The sequence below is a fragment of a genome, unplaced genomic scaffold (genome assembly GCF_019419815.1).
Source record: "Pyrus x bretschneideri cultivar Hongxiangsu unplaced genomic scaffold, Pyrus_bretschneideri_v1 Contig3, whole genome shotgun sequence".
NCBI classification, from domain to species: Eukaryota; Viridiplantae; Streptophyta; class Magnoliopsida; order Rosales; family Rosaceae; genus Pyrus; species Pyrus x bretschneideri.
Window position 1 is genome coordinate 10,527,991 of NW_025999612.1, and position 19,238 is coordinate 10,547,228.

The 19,238-nt window shown below is 37.9% G+C and overlaps 2 protein-coding genes across 2 annotated transcripts; both read left to right on the top strand.

Annotated features, from left to right (window-relative positions):
• The first annotated feature begins 7,167 nt into the window (after nucleotides 1-7,167).
• Nucleotides 7,168-11,517, top strand: LOC103958770 (calcium-dependent protein kinase 10). The gene is made up of 8 exons (XM_009371092.3): nucleotides 7,168-7,946; nucleotides 8,047-8,392; nucleotides 8,527-8,670; nucleotides 8,794-8,946; nucleotides 10,057-10,172; nucleotides 10,297-10,464; nucleotides 10,563-10,793; nucleotides 10,924-11,517. The coding sequence occupies exons 1-8, from the start codon at nucleotides 7,629-7,631 to the stop codon at nucleotides 11,095-11,097; spliced, it is 1,650 nt and encodes a 549-aa protein (XP_009369367.1). The 5' UTR covers nucleotides 7,168-7,628; the 3' UTR covers nucleotides 11,098-11,517.
• A 1,654-nt stretch (nucleotides 11,518-13,171) lies between these two features.
• On the top strand, nucleotides 13,172-15,986 carry LOC103958769 (dnaJ homolog subfamily B member 1-like). The gene is made up of 2 exons (XM_009371091.3): nucleotides 13,172-13,899; nucleotides 15,199-15,986. The coding sequence occupies exons 1-2, from the start codon at nucleotides 13,277-13,279 to the stop codon at nucleotides 15,644-15,646; spliced, it is 1,071 nt and encodes a 356-aa protein (XP_009369366.2). The 5' UTR covers nucleotides 13,172-13,276; the 3' UTR covers nucleotides 15,647-15,986.
• Nucleotides 15,987-19,238: the final 3,252 nt, after the last annotated feature.

Sequence of the window (19,238 nt, forward strand, 5' to 3'; positions counted from 1 at the left end):
TGCCGACGAGGACGTCGGGCCCCTAAGGGGGGTGGATTGTAACATCCCACATCGCCTAGGGGAGTGATCCTTAAATGTATATTCTCATCCTTACCTAGCACGAGGCCTTTTGGGAGCTCACTGGCTTCGGGTTCCATGGGAACTCTGAAGTGAAGCGATAAGAGGGCTAGAGCAATCCCATGATGGGTGACCTACTGGGAAGTTGCTCGTGAGTTCCCAAAAACAAAACCGTGAGGGAATGGTAAGCCCAAAGCGGACAATATCGTGCTACGGTGGTGGAGTGGGCCCGGGAAGTGATCCGCCCCGAGCCGGGATGTGACAATTTGGTATCAGAGCCTAACCCTGGCCGCGTGTGTGCCGACGAGGACGTCGGACCCCTAAGGGGGGTGGATTATGACATCCCACATCGCCCAGGGGAGTGATCCTTAAATGTATATTCTCATCCCTACCTAGCACGAGGCCTTTTGGGAGCTCACTGGCTTCGGGTTCCATGGGAACTCCGAAGTTAAGCGAGTAGCGAGCGAGAGCACTCCCAGGATGGGTGACCCATCGAGAAGTTCTTGTGTGAGTTCCTAAAAACAAAACCGTGAGGGCGTGGTCGGGGCCCAAAGCGGACAATATCGTGCTACGGTGGTGGAGCGGGCCCGGGAAGTGGTCCCCCCCGGGCGGGGATTATGACATCCCACATCGCCCAGGGGAGTGATCCTTAAATGTATATTCCCATCCCTACCTAGCACGAGGCCTTTTGGGAGCTCACTGGCTTCGGGTTCCATGGGAACTCCGAAGTTAAGCGAGTAGCGCGCGAGAGCACTCCCAGGATGGGTGACCCATCGGGAAGTTCTTGTGTGAGTTCCCAAAAACAAAACCGTGAGGGCGTGGTCGGGGCCCAAAGCGGACAATATCGTGCTACGGTGGTGGAGCGGGCCCGGGAAGTGGTCCCCCCCGGGTCGGGATGTGACAATTTGGTATCAGAGCCTAACCCTGGTCGTGATGTGCCGACGAGGACGTCGGGCCCCTAAGGGGGGTGGATTGTGACATCCCACATCACCCAGGGGACTGATCCTTATATGTATATTCCATCTCTACCTAGCACGAGGCCTTTTGGGAGCTCACTGGCTTCGGGTTCCATGGGAACTCCGAAGTTAAGCGAGTAGCGCGCGAGAGCATTCCCAGGATGGGTGACCCATCGGGAAGTTCTCGTGTGAGTTCCCAAAAACAAAACCGTGAGGGCGTGGTTGGAGCCCAAAGCGGACAATATCGTGCTACGGTAGTGGAAGCGGGCCCGGGAAGTGATCCGTCCCGGGCCGGGATGTGACAGGATTGATCCTCATCAATTTATTCTACTCAACAGTTGTAAATTAGGAGGAGTATGTGAATAATAAAAATTAGTTTTGGATGGCATTTTAGCCAAATGATTTTTTAGATTCACATAATTTCTCATTTTGGTCCTTGAGATTTGAAACCAATAAAAGTGAGTTTGTCCATCATAAATCATTTTGGTCATTCCATAAAAAATCTATATTTATAAGTACTAAAATGATAAAAATATTCTCGGTTTAATAAATGATTGACAAAAATTGAGCGTATTCATGTCTTTTTTTCTTCTTCTTAATTTAACAAAAAGTTTTCACAAAATGTTCAAAATAATTATCAATGAACTAATTCTATTGATTTTAATTTCAAATACCAAGATAAAAAATTATCTTAACCTTAACAATTATTTTAGCTAAAAAACCGTTTTGGATGGCTCCACCCAAAACAAATAGACATAAAATTTGGTTCATCCAGCGGTTATGATGGTGCGGCTGTAAAGCGGAAAGTTGAGGGAGAAGCTGGGGATTAAATCTGATGGCTGTGTCGACGTGGACGGAGGCATGCCTCTGATATGGCAAGTCTGACAACATACGGTCAAGTCAAAGGCTCAAAAATATAAAATTTGTTTTTAATTGGAAAATTATCAAAACCTCCCGTGTTGCTCAAGAAAACAATCTTGGTCAAATGAGTAATTTCAGCTAATTGCTCTAATTAATTCCCCTAATTATTCCGTTAGTTGTTCCGTTAGTTGTAAACGGATCTCCCTATGTATTTTGCGTTACCGATTCTAGAAATCGGATCTGGGCCGTTATCCTGGGCCTTGGTCTTCAGGCTTCACATTAGTTTGGGCCATTGTATGTTTTCAGACCAGGCCCACAATATTTTGACAAAACTCTTTTATTTTTGTGGGTCAATTATTTGTTGAGAGTTTTATTCTTCTAAATCTCATAATCCAAGAAAATTGTCGTTATCCATTATTCAATCTTAATCTAACAATGAAGTAGAAATTATAATGATAAAAGTAAATGGCCACCTACTATTGGATTAAGATCGAATAAAAAAAAAAAAAGTAAATGACCACCTATTGTTGGATTAAGATTGAACTCTTCATTTTGGACCTATGCAAGAGTTAGGTTGGTCTATGTTTATTTGATAATTAGCAAAAACAGCCCTTTAAAACTAAAGTATGGAGTGAAAGTGAACGATCTTTACCTTTGCAAATTACCAAAAAAAACTAGGAAGCGTTGCATCATTGACTCTTCCGTCAATCTAACCGTCAGATAACCTCTTTTCATTTGACGTAAGACTTCAATTGCTCATTTTTTGCTTACATGGGTGCTACTTCTTGATACATGAACTACTCATCATTGTAGATATAAAGAGAAGGGAAGAAAAATGATATGTGTACCCTTAACATCACAAACTGTATAGAATCATATTTCGTCACATGCATGACTAGTCATATGATGATCGAGTCTGAAAATGATGGACTCAATTATGTACACAATTGAACCGGTTACACCTAAAACTTTCTTTGTGTGCGTACCGGCATACGCTGGGTTGTTCTTGTCCATGGAGAATCCTCGAAGCTTTGCCTTCACAACGTGAGTTGTGAGATTAGCAGTTTAAAAAGGAAATTAGCAGCTAGCTAGCTCCTTAATCTTTATGTGATGGGGAGGAGACGGAACGGCAAGATGGTAGCTAATTAATTAGGTAATGAACAATGATGGAAAAGCTTTCTTTTACTCATGCACGTAGACAACTTTAAGCCCTAGCACGAGGGAATGTTGCATGAGATATCTTGAATTAAACTTTGAGAAATGATATAGAGTACTTGAAAAGGCGAAGATCGGAACAGACTTAGAAATAGACTTTAAGAAAAGATATTGAGTATTTGAAGCTAACGGAAGATATAGCGCAAAACCTAGCACAATAGCGTTATAGAATTCATACAACCTATTCCACTTAGTATAATAAAGTTTAATTGTTGTGAATTGTGAATTAATAGTACGTAGTAGGCCAGTTCTACAGTTCTGATTGAAAAAAGAGAATGAAAGGCCATGTTTGGCAGTATGATTATGTTTGGTGATATGTTCAAGAAAAGCATGTGTTCCTTCCCAGGTCATCACCCTCCACGCCTACAGCATCAAAAGCAAAGATTTCAAAAGTGCTTTTGGCTACTGCTAGCTGTAGTAGCTCTTTCTTATAGGTATCCCTTTATATTAATTAAGATTATTTAATAGTTTAGTAATACATTGTGGTTTTAAAATAGTTAAAGATATTTTTTGAAACCATCCTTATAGAAATATAATGAAATTGAATATGTGTTTCTTACAATAAGCATTTCGAGTATTTTTGAAATTCAAAAACATTTTAGCTAAAAGCGCTTTCAATCATTTTTAAAACGATTTTCAAACGAGTGATAGATTAACGAAAGATTATGAACATATTATATGTGTTTTGCATCTTGCTTGTTGTAAAAGAGAAAAGACATTTTCTGTGCAACATCATGCATTATTAACTAATGGTAATCAAATAGTTGCAGTCAAAATGCTTGATTGGTAATTAGAGTGCCAAATAAGTCGAAGGAACCTTGCTTTTATTTTCCTTTGCCCATACGTATAATCTAAAGTGTATGAAGATTAATGTTAGCGATGCCACATTATTGTGTAACATTGACGTGTAATGTGGCAACTTAATGATGTATAAAGTTAACATATAAATAAGATAAACTCGTCATTTAATACTACAATTCAGTGATATTTATTTTTATTTGTAAGTGTTAAATGCGAGTTTGAACCAAATTATTGCTAGTCTATTGTGAGACCAAACTGACCCCTCTCCATAAACTTGTTAATTGATATGATATATACACAATAATTGTTATACAATAAAATATACTAATTTAGTATAAAAATATGGCCATCAGAGCATTTTTGTGTTAAAATTGACCATTCTTTTGATGAAAATACAATTTGGGTGGTGTTTTTATTTTGTTTAATGACCATGTTTGATAGGTAATCTAGCAATTTAATGCACTATATTTTTTGAGTATGAGTCTCTCTCTTTTAAATTCTTCTTTTCTTCCATCTCTTCCTATTTGAATGGTCACGACTAATTCACGTCAAGATCTTATATTGACTTATTTATAGACGGAGAGAGACAGGGGAAAGTGAGAGAGGATAGGAGTGGATGGGAGGAGATTTGGAGGGGAGAGAATTCTAAAGCTCTTCACCAGCCTCGTCATGGTATCCTTTGTTTCAAACTTGTCTGATCAGGCTTGTAATAGTCTCCTTTATGCCAACTTCTGCATGATATTATTCACGCATAAGATAAACGAAACCTTAAGAGCATAAGAATTATAACTTATTGCATATAGGCAATTATATTAGACAAGTTTTATCCGTAAACGAAAGACACATATAGTCTTCGTTAATTCGTGCATGAATGAGAAAGCACATTGTGTCGTGGAAAATACTTAGCCTTGTAAATCAATTTGCACATGTCACGTATAAAATGGACCACATGTTAAAGATACCACAAAGGAAACTTAGCTAAGATGTATTTAATTAGCAACAACATATGTAGAAGTGGAACACTTGCTACAAGACCTGAAAAGCACTAGTCAAATTCAACACACTATTTTTCTTAAAGACTAAAATTAAGATGATATTTCGACCCAACAATCCCACCCCAACTAATATTTGGTTAATTATTCAACTATATTTATTTCTAGGTAATTTAACTGGACAAGGATTGGCTGCCCTCTACTTCCGATGTCCTTCCGTGTCCTCCTGTTTTGTGTGATATGGTTAAGCCAAGTCAACATTTTATACTATTTTTTTTTATAGAGATAATAAGACAAAAATAAATAGTAATATAAAATGTTGACGTGGCTTAACGTAACCACACAAATAGTAACATGAAGTAAAACTTGAAAAGCACTTTTCTTTACTTGGGTTTTTACTAGAACAAAAGTGATTCTGATGGGCTTTCTACTTGGACTACTTTCCCTTGCTAATTACTTTATGGAGAAACGTTCTCCTATATAAGAGCTTCAATAAAATTATGATCAGCAACGGTTCAATTTTAATCTAACGATAAGTGATTTTTTCTACTATTAAACTAATATCGAACAAAAGTTGGTTACGATTTTCTTGAAGCATGATGTCTAGAAGAAGGGAACTTTTACTTTGGGGGAAAGGAAGAGCTTGTTTGGGAAGGAGGAGAAAAAAAATCTAATAAATAGATGATATGGATGCCATCATTTTGTTGACTTCGATGGTGGAATCTTAAGTTTTCCATTTGTGTGGGCTTTCAATGACTTCTCCATGTTGACCGAGTCACCACCTTATTATTTCCACACCCGTCTTCCTTCCCCTCATGATTCCATGTATATTTCTTCTACAAGTTCATGTCCATAGCTTTATTTCAATTTATCTCATAAATCGAACCCTTAGTTTTGTACTTTAGATCCATTTTTTACATCGAAGGAAATCGAACTCTTAGTTTGTCATAGTTCGAATCCTAATGCCATATCCTATTTTAACTCTCGAAACACCTTGTTACATAGTAGTACTTAATACTATATGTATTTGACTTCTACGAGTTCAATACTAATTTATTATGACAGATCAAAAACTTTCTCGGCACTCAAACGATTGGTATTTATTTAAACTTTTGTTACCACTAGAATAAATACTCATTCATACTAGGGCATCCATTGTTGGATATGGAAAATTTTAATGACTTTTTGGCTTAAGCCGCATTGTTTTCAACCTTTAAATAGATGGTCAGAAAGAAATACGTCTCTCTTTTGCGTGAAAATCTAAAATACAGTCACCAACAGACATAGAATTTCAAAAGTAAGCCCCTATAAGTTCTAGACACAATCATGAACTTATATCAACGGAAGAAGAATGCCGGCGTTATTTTAGTCCCATGTTCTATAGCTTCAAACGACGACGGAGGATGTGTGTCGAAAATATTGTTCAGTATACAAAATATTATGATACAAGTGATTAAATTTTTTTTTTTCAAGTATTCAACCACTTGTATGATGACTCTTAATATATCAGTCTGTGTTTCTGGTACATTGAAAAATTTCTTTAAACGGTGGAATTGTTTATTTATATTTTTGGAAAAAAAATATTCTAGTGCTCTGTACCTGCCCTAGCGCGCCAATTATAACGGACAAAAAAGATAATCGTAATTAATAAAGTCCTAATAATTTTATTTTAATTAATTTGGGTTGAAGACAAAATACAGTGGACTGCTGACCAAGTCAAACATTCATGGTCCTCGCACGGATTCTAACTTGCCAACCAGTGAACCCAATTCAACAACTAGTGTCCGTTGGATTCGAACTCTCCACACATCAACGGATGAGATTATTTGGGGAATTATTATAATCACAATTACCTTCCTTATCTTAAGCAATTGTTAATCTCAAGTATTAGTTGGTATTTTAGTTAAGAGCCAGTCATGTGAAGTTGTTGGTAGCTAAAAGATAACGCCTAAATATGAACTTCTAATCAACTCAGTTTAATTAGTTAATTAGAAGGTCGAGTTTGATGTATTTTCTAATTCGCTATAGAAGACCCAATTATTTGTCTCAATCATAGTTTCGATCAAAGATTCATAACATATATTCATTGAAATAATTTAAAAAAAAAGGTGCGAGCTTGATTTGATTGCTAATTTCACTATTGGAGAGCTTTGTAGGTTTGCAATAGGCGAATTGTTTTAAACGTAGTTTTCAATATAAACACGTAAAATTTAACGTTGATATATGTTAGTATTATGGTTGTAGTTGCATAGGGATTTTATATTTTGTTAGTTCTGTGTGATTCTTTCAACATAACTCAACTTTACGATTAGATTTGTCATTATTTGAGACGCCTCCAATTTTTGTGTAATTAATATCCTATCTATTCTTCCGAAAACAAGTCTTCAATTTCCGGGAAATTAATCTCCAATTTCCAGGAAATCCAAAGAAAAACCTTTAAATTTTTTTCTTTTCAAAAAGCCTCAGTTTTTCAGTTTTATTTTCTCCCTCCTCTGATTATCCCGCGTTCTCTCTCTCTCTCTCTCTCTCTCTCACACCCACCTGTCACGTGCTCCCCGCGGCACCACCCCGACTCACCACCGCCTCCCCTCAAGGCACCGTTTCGGTATATGGCCAAAAGGAGCAACCTTGTTCCTCTTTCTTTGTCCCCTTCGCTTTCTTCTCTGTAAAGCTCGCGCCTTTCTGCTGGAAGAAGTAGACGACTAAATTTTGAGGTATCCGAAACCCAGCGTTTTGGTGCGCGGCCATGGGGAACTGCAACGTCTGCGTGAGAGCTGACGTCGTCGCCAGCGACGACAAGAGTTCCAGCGGCGGTAAAAATAAGAAGAAGGCCCGGGAGCGGCTGTCCAACCCGTTTTCCGACGACCCGGCTGAATCCCCGGCTCCGATCCGAGTTCTCAAGGACGTGATTCCACTTGGCCACCGGACCCGGATCAGCGACAAGTACGTGCTGGGTCGGGAACTGGGTCGGGGCGAGTTCGGCATCACGTATCTGTGCACGGACCGCGAGACAAAGCAGGCACTCGCCTGCAAGTCCATATCGAAACGCAAGCTTCGAACGGCGGTATGCACGACGGAACACAGAGCTGAAGTCGGAGAAATCCGAAACCTGTCTTGATTTTGGTGGTTTTTTTTGTAACTTGGGTTTTTTTTGTTTGGTTCAGGTAGATATAGAGGATGTGCGGCGGGAGGTGGCGATAATGTCGACGCTGCCGGAGCACCCGAACATAGTGAAGCTGAAAGCGACTTACGAGGACAACGAGAACGTTCATTTGGTCATGGAGCTCTGCGAGGGCGGCGAGCTTTTCGATAGGATTGTGGCCAGAGGGCATTACAGTGAGCGGGCGGCGGCGAACGTCGCCAGGACGGTGGCGGAGGTGGTGAGGATGTGCCATGCTAATGGGGTTATGCACAGGGACTTGAAGCCCGAAAACTTTCTGTTCTCGAACAAGAAGGAGCACTCGCCTCTTAAAGCTATCGACTTTGGGCTCTCTGTGTTCTTCAAGCCTGGTACTTTTCTGGGATTTTGTTGAATTGTTGATGGATTTTCGGGTTTCTGAGTTTTTACGGATTTGTTGATTTTATGTGGGTTTTGACTGAATTTTGTGGATTTTGATTTTGGTTTTGTTTGTGTGGGGGTTTAGGGGAGAAGTTTATGGAGATTGTGGGCAGTCCGTACTACATGGCACCGGAGGTTTTGAAACGAAATTATGGACCGGAGGTTGATATATGGAGCGCTGGAGTGATACTTTACATTTTGTTATGTGGGGTTCCTCCATTTTGGGCTGGTATTCTAGTGAATTCAGCTCTCGAAATATGTTTAAAACCGGTTGATTTTTCGTTATCTGAGCGCTTCTGATTTTGGTTTGGGATTGTAACATTGGTTTTCCTTGTTGAAAATTTTGCAACAGAGTCTGAACAGGGTGTGGCTCTTGCAATCTTGAGGGGGGTGATTGATTTCAAGAGGGAACCTTGGCCTCAGATTTCGGACGGTGCTAAAAGCCTTGTTCGGCAGATGCTGGAGCCGGATCCCAGAAAACGCTTGACCGCACAAGAGGTGCTTGGTAAGTCTCGTCTCTGAATCTTTACCTGATGCAATTTCAAGAGAGTTGCATAGTTGTTCACGCTTCAACATTTAGATAGCAATATCACTGCGTTAATCGGTGTGATGGATGATTATTCACCTCATCTTTTTACCAAATACATTACGACTTAATAAGGGTTTTTGTTCTATAAATAGGGTGTTACAAGAACAGGCATTATAATCGTTTTCACAAATCCTTAGTAACCACCAAACAATTCAGACCTCCTACGCAATAAATAAATGTCGATGTAAAACAAGAGAAGTCATTGATGAAAACAATGTATTAACAAGATCATGTATAGTAGCAATTCTGGTTTAAAATATCATAATGCAACTGGTGAAAGGCGTATTTTTTTTTCCATAATATCATTTTAATGGTGAGTAGGGCGGAAATTAAGGATAAGACAGGGAACCAGCTGATTTATTTATTAGTGCAAGCTACTGGAACTAGAGTTGCTGATGGGAAGCTTTCCTTAATCTCCAGTTATTAGTTTTATATCCAATCACTAGCATTTATCTATGTTTTTTGAACCTTAATTTATTCTTTTAAGCCGAGGTTTCTGTTTTGTTGTTGGAGTTTTTTGTTTCATTTCCTCCTCTGGAGTTTGGCTGTACTGTAAAGTTTGTGACTTTATGACTATCACATGGATTTTAACTGATTTAGATTGGAAAATTGGCTTGGCTGGGGGGATATAAACACTTCGTTGATTTCTTAACTTGAAGGCTTTTTTCAGTGAGATGGGTCCAATAGTAGAGATTCAAATAAGCAGCTAGATTGACAGAAATATGTCCTTTGAAGCAAAAATCAATTTAACCTAATTTACCCTTGCTACCTTGCCATTGTATTTCCCATTCGATTTAGAGTTTCAGTCAAGGTTATATGAGAATGTTTTCGGTTTTGACCAAAAGGGCGGAACCCATTTTTTGTGCATATCAGTGTGCCATGAATTCGACTTAAACTAGAAAGAAACTGAAAATTTGTGTGTTTTTTGGCACATCTATGCTGCTAAAAGATTGACTAGCTCTGCAACATAACTTGCATTTTGTTAAATGAGTGAACTGAATTTTGCTTTGTGTTTTGTGATTACAGAACATCCATGGCTACAAAATGCGAAGAAAGCGCCAAACGTTCCATTAGGAGATATAGTGAGGCCGAGACTCAAGCAGTTCTCAGTAATGAATAGATTCAAAAAGAAGGCCCTAAGGGTAAGCATCAGTAACCATTACTTTATGTTATGTCAGCTGAAATATTGGTTACTATTTCAACGATGTGTGATTCACACAGTATTTAACATTTGGGACTTATTTTTCTTCCAATCAAATACTGTAGGTGATCGCAGAACACTTATCTATTAAAGAAGTTGAAGTAATCAAAGACATGTTTACGTTGATGGACACTGACAAAAATGGCAAAATAACATATGAGGAGTTGAAGTTGGGGCTCCGCAAAGTTGGTTCACAATTGGCTGAACCGGAGATTAAGATGTTGATGGAAGTGGTGAGTTCTGCGGTTTTAAATCATTACCGGAGTTTTTGTGTTTCATTTTTCATTTGACAAACAAAACGATGTCTTCTGTGTTACTTTTCTTTCTATAGGCTGATGTTGATGGGAATGGCGTTCTGGACTACGGAGAGTTTGCAGCAGTAACAATTCACTTGCAGAAGCTGGAGAATGATGAGCATCTCCACAGAGCATTCGTGTTCTTTGATAAAGATGGAAGTGGATATATTGAATTAGGTGAGCTAAGGGAAGGTTTGCGAGATGAATCAGGTGAAACTGATATTGAGGTGCTGAATGACATTATGCGTGAGGTCGACACTGACAAGGTTTGACTTTCGAGCCTTGTTTATTTGTTAATATTTATGCAGGACTTGCTCCTTACATCCTGCGTTTCCAGTATTTTTGTACGATTGTCCCATTTGTTATAATTTATTGTTCGTTTTTGCAAACCATCAGGATGGACGCATCAGTTATGAGGAGTTTGTTGCGATGATGAAAACGGGAACTGATTGGAGAAAGGCATCTCGACAGTATTCGAGGGAGCGATTCAAGAGTTTAAGCCTCAACCTAATGAAGGATGGTTCATTGCAGCTTCACGACGGGCTAACTGGTCAAGCCATTGCCGTATAACTCCTATTCTTATTTAGATTGTGCATGCTTGCCGCGGGATACTTCTCTTTTACTGTTGATACACCTGAAAATCGCGGCAGATGGGGTTTTGTAAACTGAGATTTGAGGGCAGATACCGAATCAATCAATCCTCTCGGACTCCATTGGCTTGACTTATCGGTAGGTTGTTAGCTTGTGGCTTCAAGGACTGCTTGTTTGTCGGGATCATCGAGGCTCGTGTATACATACGTAGTACGTAGTTCTCCGATCGTGTTGTACCCATCAACTACACTTGTATATTTGTCATACCTACATCATTTTGTGTTTGATGGTTTGCTTACCAATTTGGATGGCAAGCGTATTGTTTCTTCATTGACCTTATGAGCTTTGAGGGTGTTCTCATTTTGTATTTGCTAAAAGTGATCCTGATTTGCTGTGTCATCTCCGCGAAAATGATTTGTACACTTCTCTTTTCCCCTTATGCACGTTTAATTTTCGTGCGTTGATTCTTATTTATATTATTCAATCTAAAGGTTATAAATGTACACACCAAACAAAAGGTGTACGAAAGTCATATTCCGTTAATTAGTTAATCCATTGAATTTGGCTTTTGTAATGACCCTACCAGAGATTTCTCGGCAATACGGTTTTGTACACGAAGTGTTATAATATAAGTGAAATTTTTATTTTAAGTATTCAACCATTTGTATTATGACAATAAGTGTGTCGGAGCCGTGTTTTCGACACTGAAAATTTTCTATGACCTACTTCTTGTTGTATTTGTATGTTTTTAATGCAAATGATGGTTGTAATGCAAATAAATTGTATTATGATATTTGGTATGTTGGGCCGTGTTTCCGATACAGTGTAAAATTTATTTGACCTACTTCTTGTCGTATTCATATGTTTTTAATGCAAGTGATGGCTGTTATGCAAATAAATTGTAGGAATATTGATTATAAAAAGATAATTATATCCCTTAAAATATTAATATTGTGTACTTAATTCACCTCTAAATTATAGTCACTACCCAAATCACAAAGATCTTCACCAGAAACCGCTTGATAATACTCTGGAAACTCTGTTTGGGGCCCCACTATTGTAAGGGCTCCACTCAGCTCAGCTCAAGACCATTTTTTTATGGATTTATTAATTATGTTTTTTTATTTATTTATAAAGAATTATGTTTGAAAAGTAAAAACCATTATATTGTTTTTTTTTTTCATACTTACTATGTTTAAAATAGGATGGCACAATCTACGCATTTATTTATATTTTTCACGCGATTCTTTTAATTCTCTATCATCGAATTGAATGAATAACATTATTTTTAAAATACACGGTTTATTTTGCACATTAACTAAGAGCTAGTCCAACACTATCACAATATCATATTTTTATTTTTTGTGTATTAATCCATAAACAATCAAATCTCTTTAAAGTTATATCAGCGAGAACAAATTGATTTTATAATTTTAAAGAAGTTATAATAGAGGTGTAATTCAAAAATATTATTTGATTGACTTATTTATTATTGATGATTATTTTAGTTTTTAAATAGGATTCTTGTCCACTAAGTATTTTAATTCTTGCATATTTTTGTCTCGTGGATGACGATAACTATGTGCCGAGACCAAAAAAGATAACCAAGATATTTTCAAAAATAAAACAATCGGTGGCGAACTACGTTTATCCATCCATTTTAGACCTAGATGAGGCTAGTGGGAGCTGCACACTACATATGACCACAATCAAACAAATTCACAATTTATAAAGTGTTGAATCGAAGGCCTTCAGTTATTTATTTTAAAAAACTGCTAGCCGCATTTTTGGACAACTTGTCGTGGTTCAAAGATATATTACAATATCATATCATTGTCAACCACAAATTGAGATACACACATTACAATATCATCTCTAATCATTTCAAATTCATCTTAAAATATTTATTTCGGGAGTAGGTACAATTTTTTAATTTTTTTTTAACAAAAAGCTTATTAACACAATTATTTAAATTAATTAATCATTATTAAACCATTTCCTCTTAATTAATTGGGACCCACCTTATACTCTCCATGATATCGTCCCCGGCGGGTACTCTTCCCAAATCTTAACGGAAAATAACGAAATCCAGAAAACGCACCACAGAAAGTTCGAAAATTAAAATTCGAAAACCCGAATCCGAATAGCAGCGGCGGCAATGGGGGTGGACTACTACAACATACTGAAAGTTAATCGGAACGCGAGCGAGGACGACCTGAAGAAGGCCTACAAGCGGCTCGCCATGATTTGGCACCCGGACAAGAACCCCGCCGGGAAGCGGCCGGAGGCGGAGGCCAAGTTCAAGCAAATCTCCGAGGCCTACGACGTCCTCAGCGACCCCGCCAAGCGCCAGATCTACGACCTCTACGGCGAGGAGGCTCTGAAATCGGGGCAACTTCCGCCTCCCTCTTTTTCCTCCTCCGCCCGCTCCTCCGCCGCTTCGGGCCACCACTACTACGCCAATCACAACCACCAGCGCCACGCACACCCGAATACTTCGGCGTTCACGTTCAGTCCCAGGGACGCCGACGACATTTACGCCGAGATTTTTGGATCCGAAGGCGACGGAGGCGGGGTTGGGGGCGGAGGGAGGTATAGAGATGGGTTCTTTAGGACGTCCAATGGTGGTGGGCCAGAGTTTGCGGGACCCAATAGGGCTGCGCCTGCGAGGAAGGCCAATGCGGTTGAGAATTTGTTGCCCTGCAGCTTGGAGGAGCTCTATAAGGGTGTCAAGAAGAAGATGAAGATTTCCAGAAACATCTACGATGCCGTTGGTGCTGGGTAATTTTACTCTACTGCACTATCAATCTTTCATTTCCCAATTCTTTATTTTCTTTAATTTCAAGCAAAAGCCCCAATCTTTATCTTGTTCTTGTTGTTTACTTATATTTGCAATGCCAATTGGTATTTGGTTAGTCTTTCTTTCTTTAGAAATGTTAGTGTTGTTAGTCAAGCCTTAATCTTTCCCTTTGATAGGTTACCCGATTGCGAAATGTTTTGAATAATGTATGACATTTGTATTAATCTTTCATAAGTTGAGTGGAAAACTAGCAGTAATGAAGTGTAAACAAGTGTATTGTGTGGTTTTCACATTTGGCTTTGTATGCCGCATATATAGTCACGTAAAGGCACTCGTTAAATCAAATTTAGCATGAACAACTTGGAAACTTGTTGGTTTAGTATATTGAGTTGGTTTTGTGGTGGGAAATTAGTAAATGGAACACCTTCCAGATATGTTTGTGATTGGCGGGTGATTGGCAGAAAAGTCTGCAATTCTAATTCCTAGATGATAAGGTAGGTTTCTCAGGGGCAGGTTTGATTTGGATTATAATTTTTGTGTGTGTTCTAAGTAGAATTGGTCCTGCTAGTCTAGACTCTAGGTATGAGTTGTGGCACCTTAGAATACAAGGTTTAGGAATGCTTTTTACAGTTGGACATTGAAAGATAATCATAGTGCTAATGAAGGCAATAAGTTGTTGTTTAATCTCATAACTCATAAGTTCGGTGTATGCTTTATGATAGGCAGTAGGGTAATAATCATGGGCAGCCTCGCTCCTCCTTGAATCCCACTTCCCATGAATTGACCCCAAGACTATCTCAAGGGGTGAGAGTTATCATTCATTACCATGACGTGTGTATTTGCGTTCTGTGTTGGCTAGTTTGTGGGTTGGTTGTATAAAATAAGCCTTGTGTTCAGTGTTTACGTCTATAGCCGCATTCTTTATCTCTTATCTTTCCTACTTTTCTATCTTACTGAGTATTTGATCTGCAAGATCAAGAGCTACTTTGGCTTGCTTATGTAATTAGATGTTTGGAGCATCTTGCAATTGTGACTACAAATTACTATATCAGTCATATCTGCAATTATCTAGTTAAGCCTTGATGTTGCTGTTTGAGGAAAGGTCGATGTGTTATTCATGTTATATTAGCAATCTTGTACTAAAAGAGAAAACTACTAAACCCCTGTAATGCGATTAGAGAAGTAAAGCTGGTGATGGCAGAATCTTTTTTTTTTTTTTTTTTAAGCAAGCATTCGGCTTTTGTTAACTTTGTCCTGATGCATGAGTAATTCTCTTGCAGTAAGGTTTGGACTGTGGAGGAGATTTTGACCATTGAGATCAAACCAGGTTGGAAGAAGGGCACAAAGATCACCTTCCCTGAGAAGGGTAACCAAGAGCAAGGTGTGATTCCGGCGGATCTAATTTTTATTGTAGACGAGAAACCACACGCACTTTACAAGAGGGACAGTAATGACCTGGTGGTCAACCAGGAGATAACACTGCTGGAGGCACTCACCGGCAAGACTCTTGACCTTACCACCCTAGATGGACGGAATCTCATGATCCCGTTGACTGATATCATCAAACCCGGAGCTGAAATGGTGGTACCAAATGAGGGAATGCCGATCTCAAAAGAACCTGGAAAAAAGGGAAATTTGAGAATCAAGTTTGATGTCAAGTATCCTTCAAGGCTTACCACAGAACAGAAATTTGATCTGAAAAGAGTTCTGGGCGGAGTTTCTTTATGACTGCTAACGATGGATCTCACTGTTGACAATAATGTAAATACAATACGTTACGTTTATGCTATTTGAAGATTGTGAATACTAGAAGGTTTCTGGGGTGAGAAGGGAAGAGCTACGGACACTGTTTTAGCAAGGGCTCCTGCAACCTGCATTTGGAATTTGGATGCGTCGTGTGGCACGAGGGAGTTGATTAATGTCATTTTTTGGTTCATTTCATTATTTTTTTTAATTTGATTTGCATTCTATATACCTAGAAAATATGCTTGGATTTTGATTAGAAAGTAAAGTGAGTTGCTCACTTCTTGAAATCGAATGGTTAAATTTGACGTTTTGGGTGATTCAATTTGGGGGATTTTTAGCATTTTTGGCCATTATTTTGACTTGTACCCAGGTTAGCTTTCCTTTATAAACAATCTTGTGTGTGTTTTTTTTTCTCTGAATGTTTTGATATAGGCGCTTCATTTTTTAATTTTTTTTAGACTAAACATTTCCTTTTAAAATTTGATTAAACATTTTTTAGGTGATTAATTTTTTTAATTTCATTTTATTAGAAGTTTAAAATTTTCACATTACTTCTTTATTGTCTTTTTTATTTCCTATTAATCCTGTACAGATGAATTTATTATGCATCTCTTATTTACAAGAGATTTTTTAATGTGACATAAACACAGGGTGGCACACTTCGTGTCATTATACAAATGGTGGGATATGTGTGTTAAAAAGTTAATAACTTAAATATTAAAAAATTTCACCACTTATATAAAAACACGTGATGTACCATTGTGTTCTGGTCACAAAGAAAAATTTCTCCTTATTTATAGTGATTTCATATATATTTTTTATTGTTTATTGTAATACCTATTTTAATGAATATAATGTTCAAACTTCATTTGGCTTATTGCTGCATTTAGATTTTTCGTACATTTGGCTTTTAGGTGCATTGGATTTTTTTGTGAACTGCTAATTTAGTCCTGAATTACCATTGAGTGAAATTTAGGTTTCAAAACTACTTTTTCTGTAAATAAGTTCTTAAGTTCATTAAAAACTGCTAATTTCATCTATATATATATTCAAAGCTATTACATCAATTTTGATTGGATTCAACATGAATTGTGAGCGTGTCTTTAAAAGCATAAATTGCTAATTGACCCAATAACTTTATGAAAGCAAACAGTCTTCAAGGAGACATTCTAAATTAATCTCGAGGCTCCTCCATCCAACAATAATCAAAATCAAAATCAAAATCAAAATTTAAGGCCAACTTGGCTAATCCTATGCACGATTGCATAGGCAAATCCGCGGACATGGAACAAAACCCATCCATGGCACATCTAAGAGAACCGATACAAGTGATTAGGGACGAAATCGAAGAGAGAGGATCCTCGCCGGATCCTCTTTGTGAGGATCCCGGGGATCCTTCAATCATATTCGTTCATCATGCATCGTACGACCAATTTTCGTCAGATATTGTTTATATTTAATTTTAAATAAAAAATTTACAAGGATTTATGTCCGCACGATGTACAATAAATGAATATGATTTGAGGATTCCCGGGATCCTCACAAAGAGGATCCAGCGAGAATCCCCACTCGAAATCGAAACCTTGAATGGAGTGAAAAAATGAAAATTGCAAACAAAAGAATCCAATATTGTTCGTTAAATTGTTACTAGGCCCGCTTTCAAAAGTTGGACAGCCTTGAGTAGTCCAATTACAGTAGAAGGAAAAAAAGGCCTAAAAGCAATATTGGGCCTTACAAAAAAGTTGAGGAATAAAGAAATTGTAATAAAAGAACCCAATTTATATTGGATAGTGCTACTCATACTCATTTTTACCTCCCACACATTCTTGTTACTTTTTGTCCATTAGTCTTCTTCAATTCATTTGATCTGAAGTGTCGGAAATTGTGAATAGTGTGTGAGAGGTAAAAATGAGAATGTGGATAGCATCACCCTTTATATTTTGGTCGCACTTCCATCTTCTATTTCAAATATAAAAAAAAGCTACTCTTACTACATTTATAATCTCTCTCTAATAGCTGATTAGAACCACATGTATTGATAAGACTTACCTCTACTAAAGAGGTGTACGAATTTGGTATGAAAAATAAAGTTGCATTACTGTATATTATCTTTTGTCGAAAATGAGTAATGCTATCGAATTTGTCAAAAATACAAACAAGAGAAAGCTTAAAGGCCCAACAGAGAGAAAGTAGGCATCTAAAGCAACCTAAAGCTAACTAAGACGTGAATGTAACCAAATTAGTTAGAGTAATGTGGTGAAGTTAAATGAGTTAGAGCTATGTGCTTATTCTTTTACACACAGATTTGATTCTTTGTTCCTTTAACTTAATTTAAATTGAATTAGAATATTTTTCGAATCAAAATTGTTAAGCCTTACGGCGAGATTTTCTTTTTCCATTTGATGAATTCATGCTCTTAAGACAACATAAAATTTTAATATCAGAAGGAAAAAGTTATACATAAAAGGGATCGTGCAAGCCTAAGAGCAATTCCTCCCTTAGGGCAATAATTGCCCAGGTGATTAGCAATATGCAATTATTGCCTTAATGAATAGTAATTGCATAAGTGCATCTTCAAACTCTTTTTCTCCCCTCTTCCTCTTCCTCTCCCTCTCCCTCTCCCTCTCCCTATGTCTACGCATCCAGTCTCTGGGAGCAACTCACCCAACACCCAACACCCTTGTAAACCCATCTCCGCCCCTGTCGCCTCCCAAACACCGCCTCCTGCTACTGCACCCTCGCAAACTCACATGTAAATTTTTGAGCATGGCTGACGTTAGCATGACTTCACATCACTCGAGCGCTGTTGGGTGAAAATTACTTGACTGCTTCGTCTGGCAGGCTTGTGCCCACGTTTTTTCCGACTTCTTTCAATGGGCTGGAGTTTTTTTCTTTTTCAAAAAAAATTTTGGGCAAAAAATTGCCCAATTGCCCGAGAAAAAGGGGTGGGGTGGTAACTGCTCTAAAAGAACCATTTTGTAAGAAAGATAAGGCAGTCTTTGGTAAAAACACGAGGAAAAAAAAAAAAGTAAAGTGTGTGTGAGAGATAAAATTAACAAATGTGTAATGTTCCACCTTCTGCTTATAAAAACACGAAATTCAAACAAAAATGCAGGAGGTCCAACTTTCGAATGTATAAAGAACAAAAGAAAGTGAAGGCTACATATATATATATATATATATATATATATATATATAAATGAATGCCTCTTTCTCAAAAGATTTCTTTTGTAAAAAGAAATAATATGTTTACTTGAGACAGCCAAACCGTAGTTGGACTGCATTATTAACCTGGACATGTGGCGCTCTCTCTTAAGATTCATATCTCCACTGTTGCTTCTTTAGAGAGGCTGCAGATCACATTTCCCGTTTATTTTATACGAAACCCTGGTTGTTGTTCTTATGCTTGATCGACACCCTTGCACAATAGTGCTTCAATAAACTATAGGATCAAAGTTAATGTTTGGTATGAATACTCTCAACTTAAATACAAACATTTGGTCATATCAATACAAGCAATATTAACGTACCAAAATTGCTCGACCCTTTACAGTTAAGGTATTATTCATCTTTA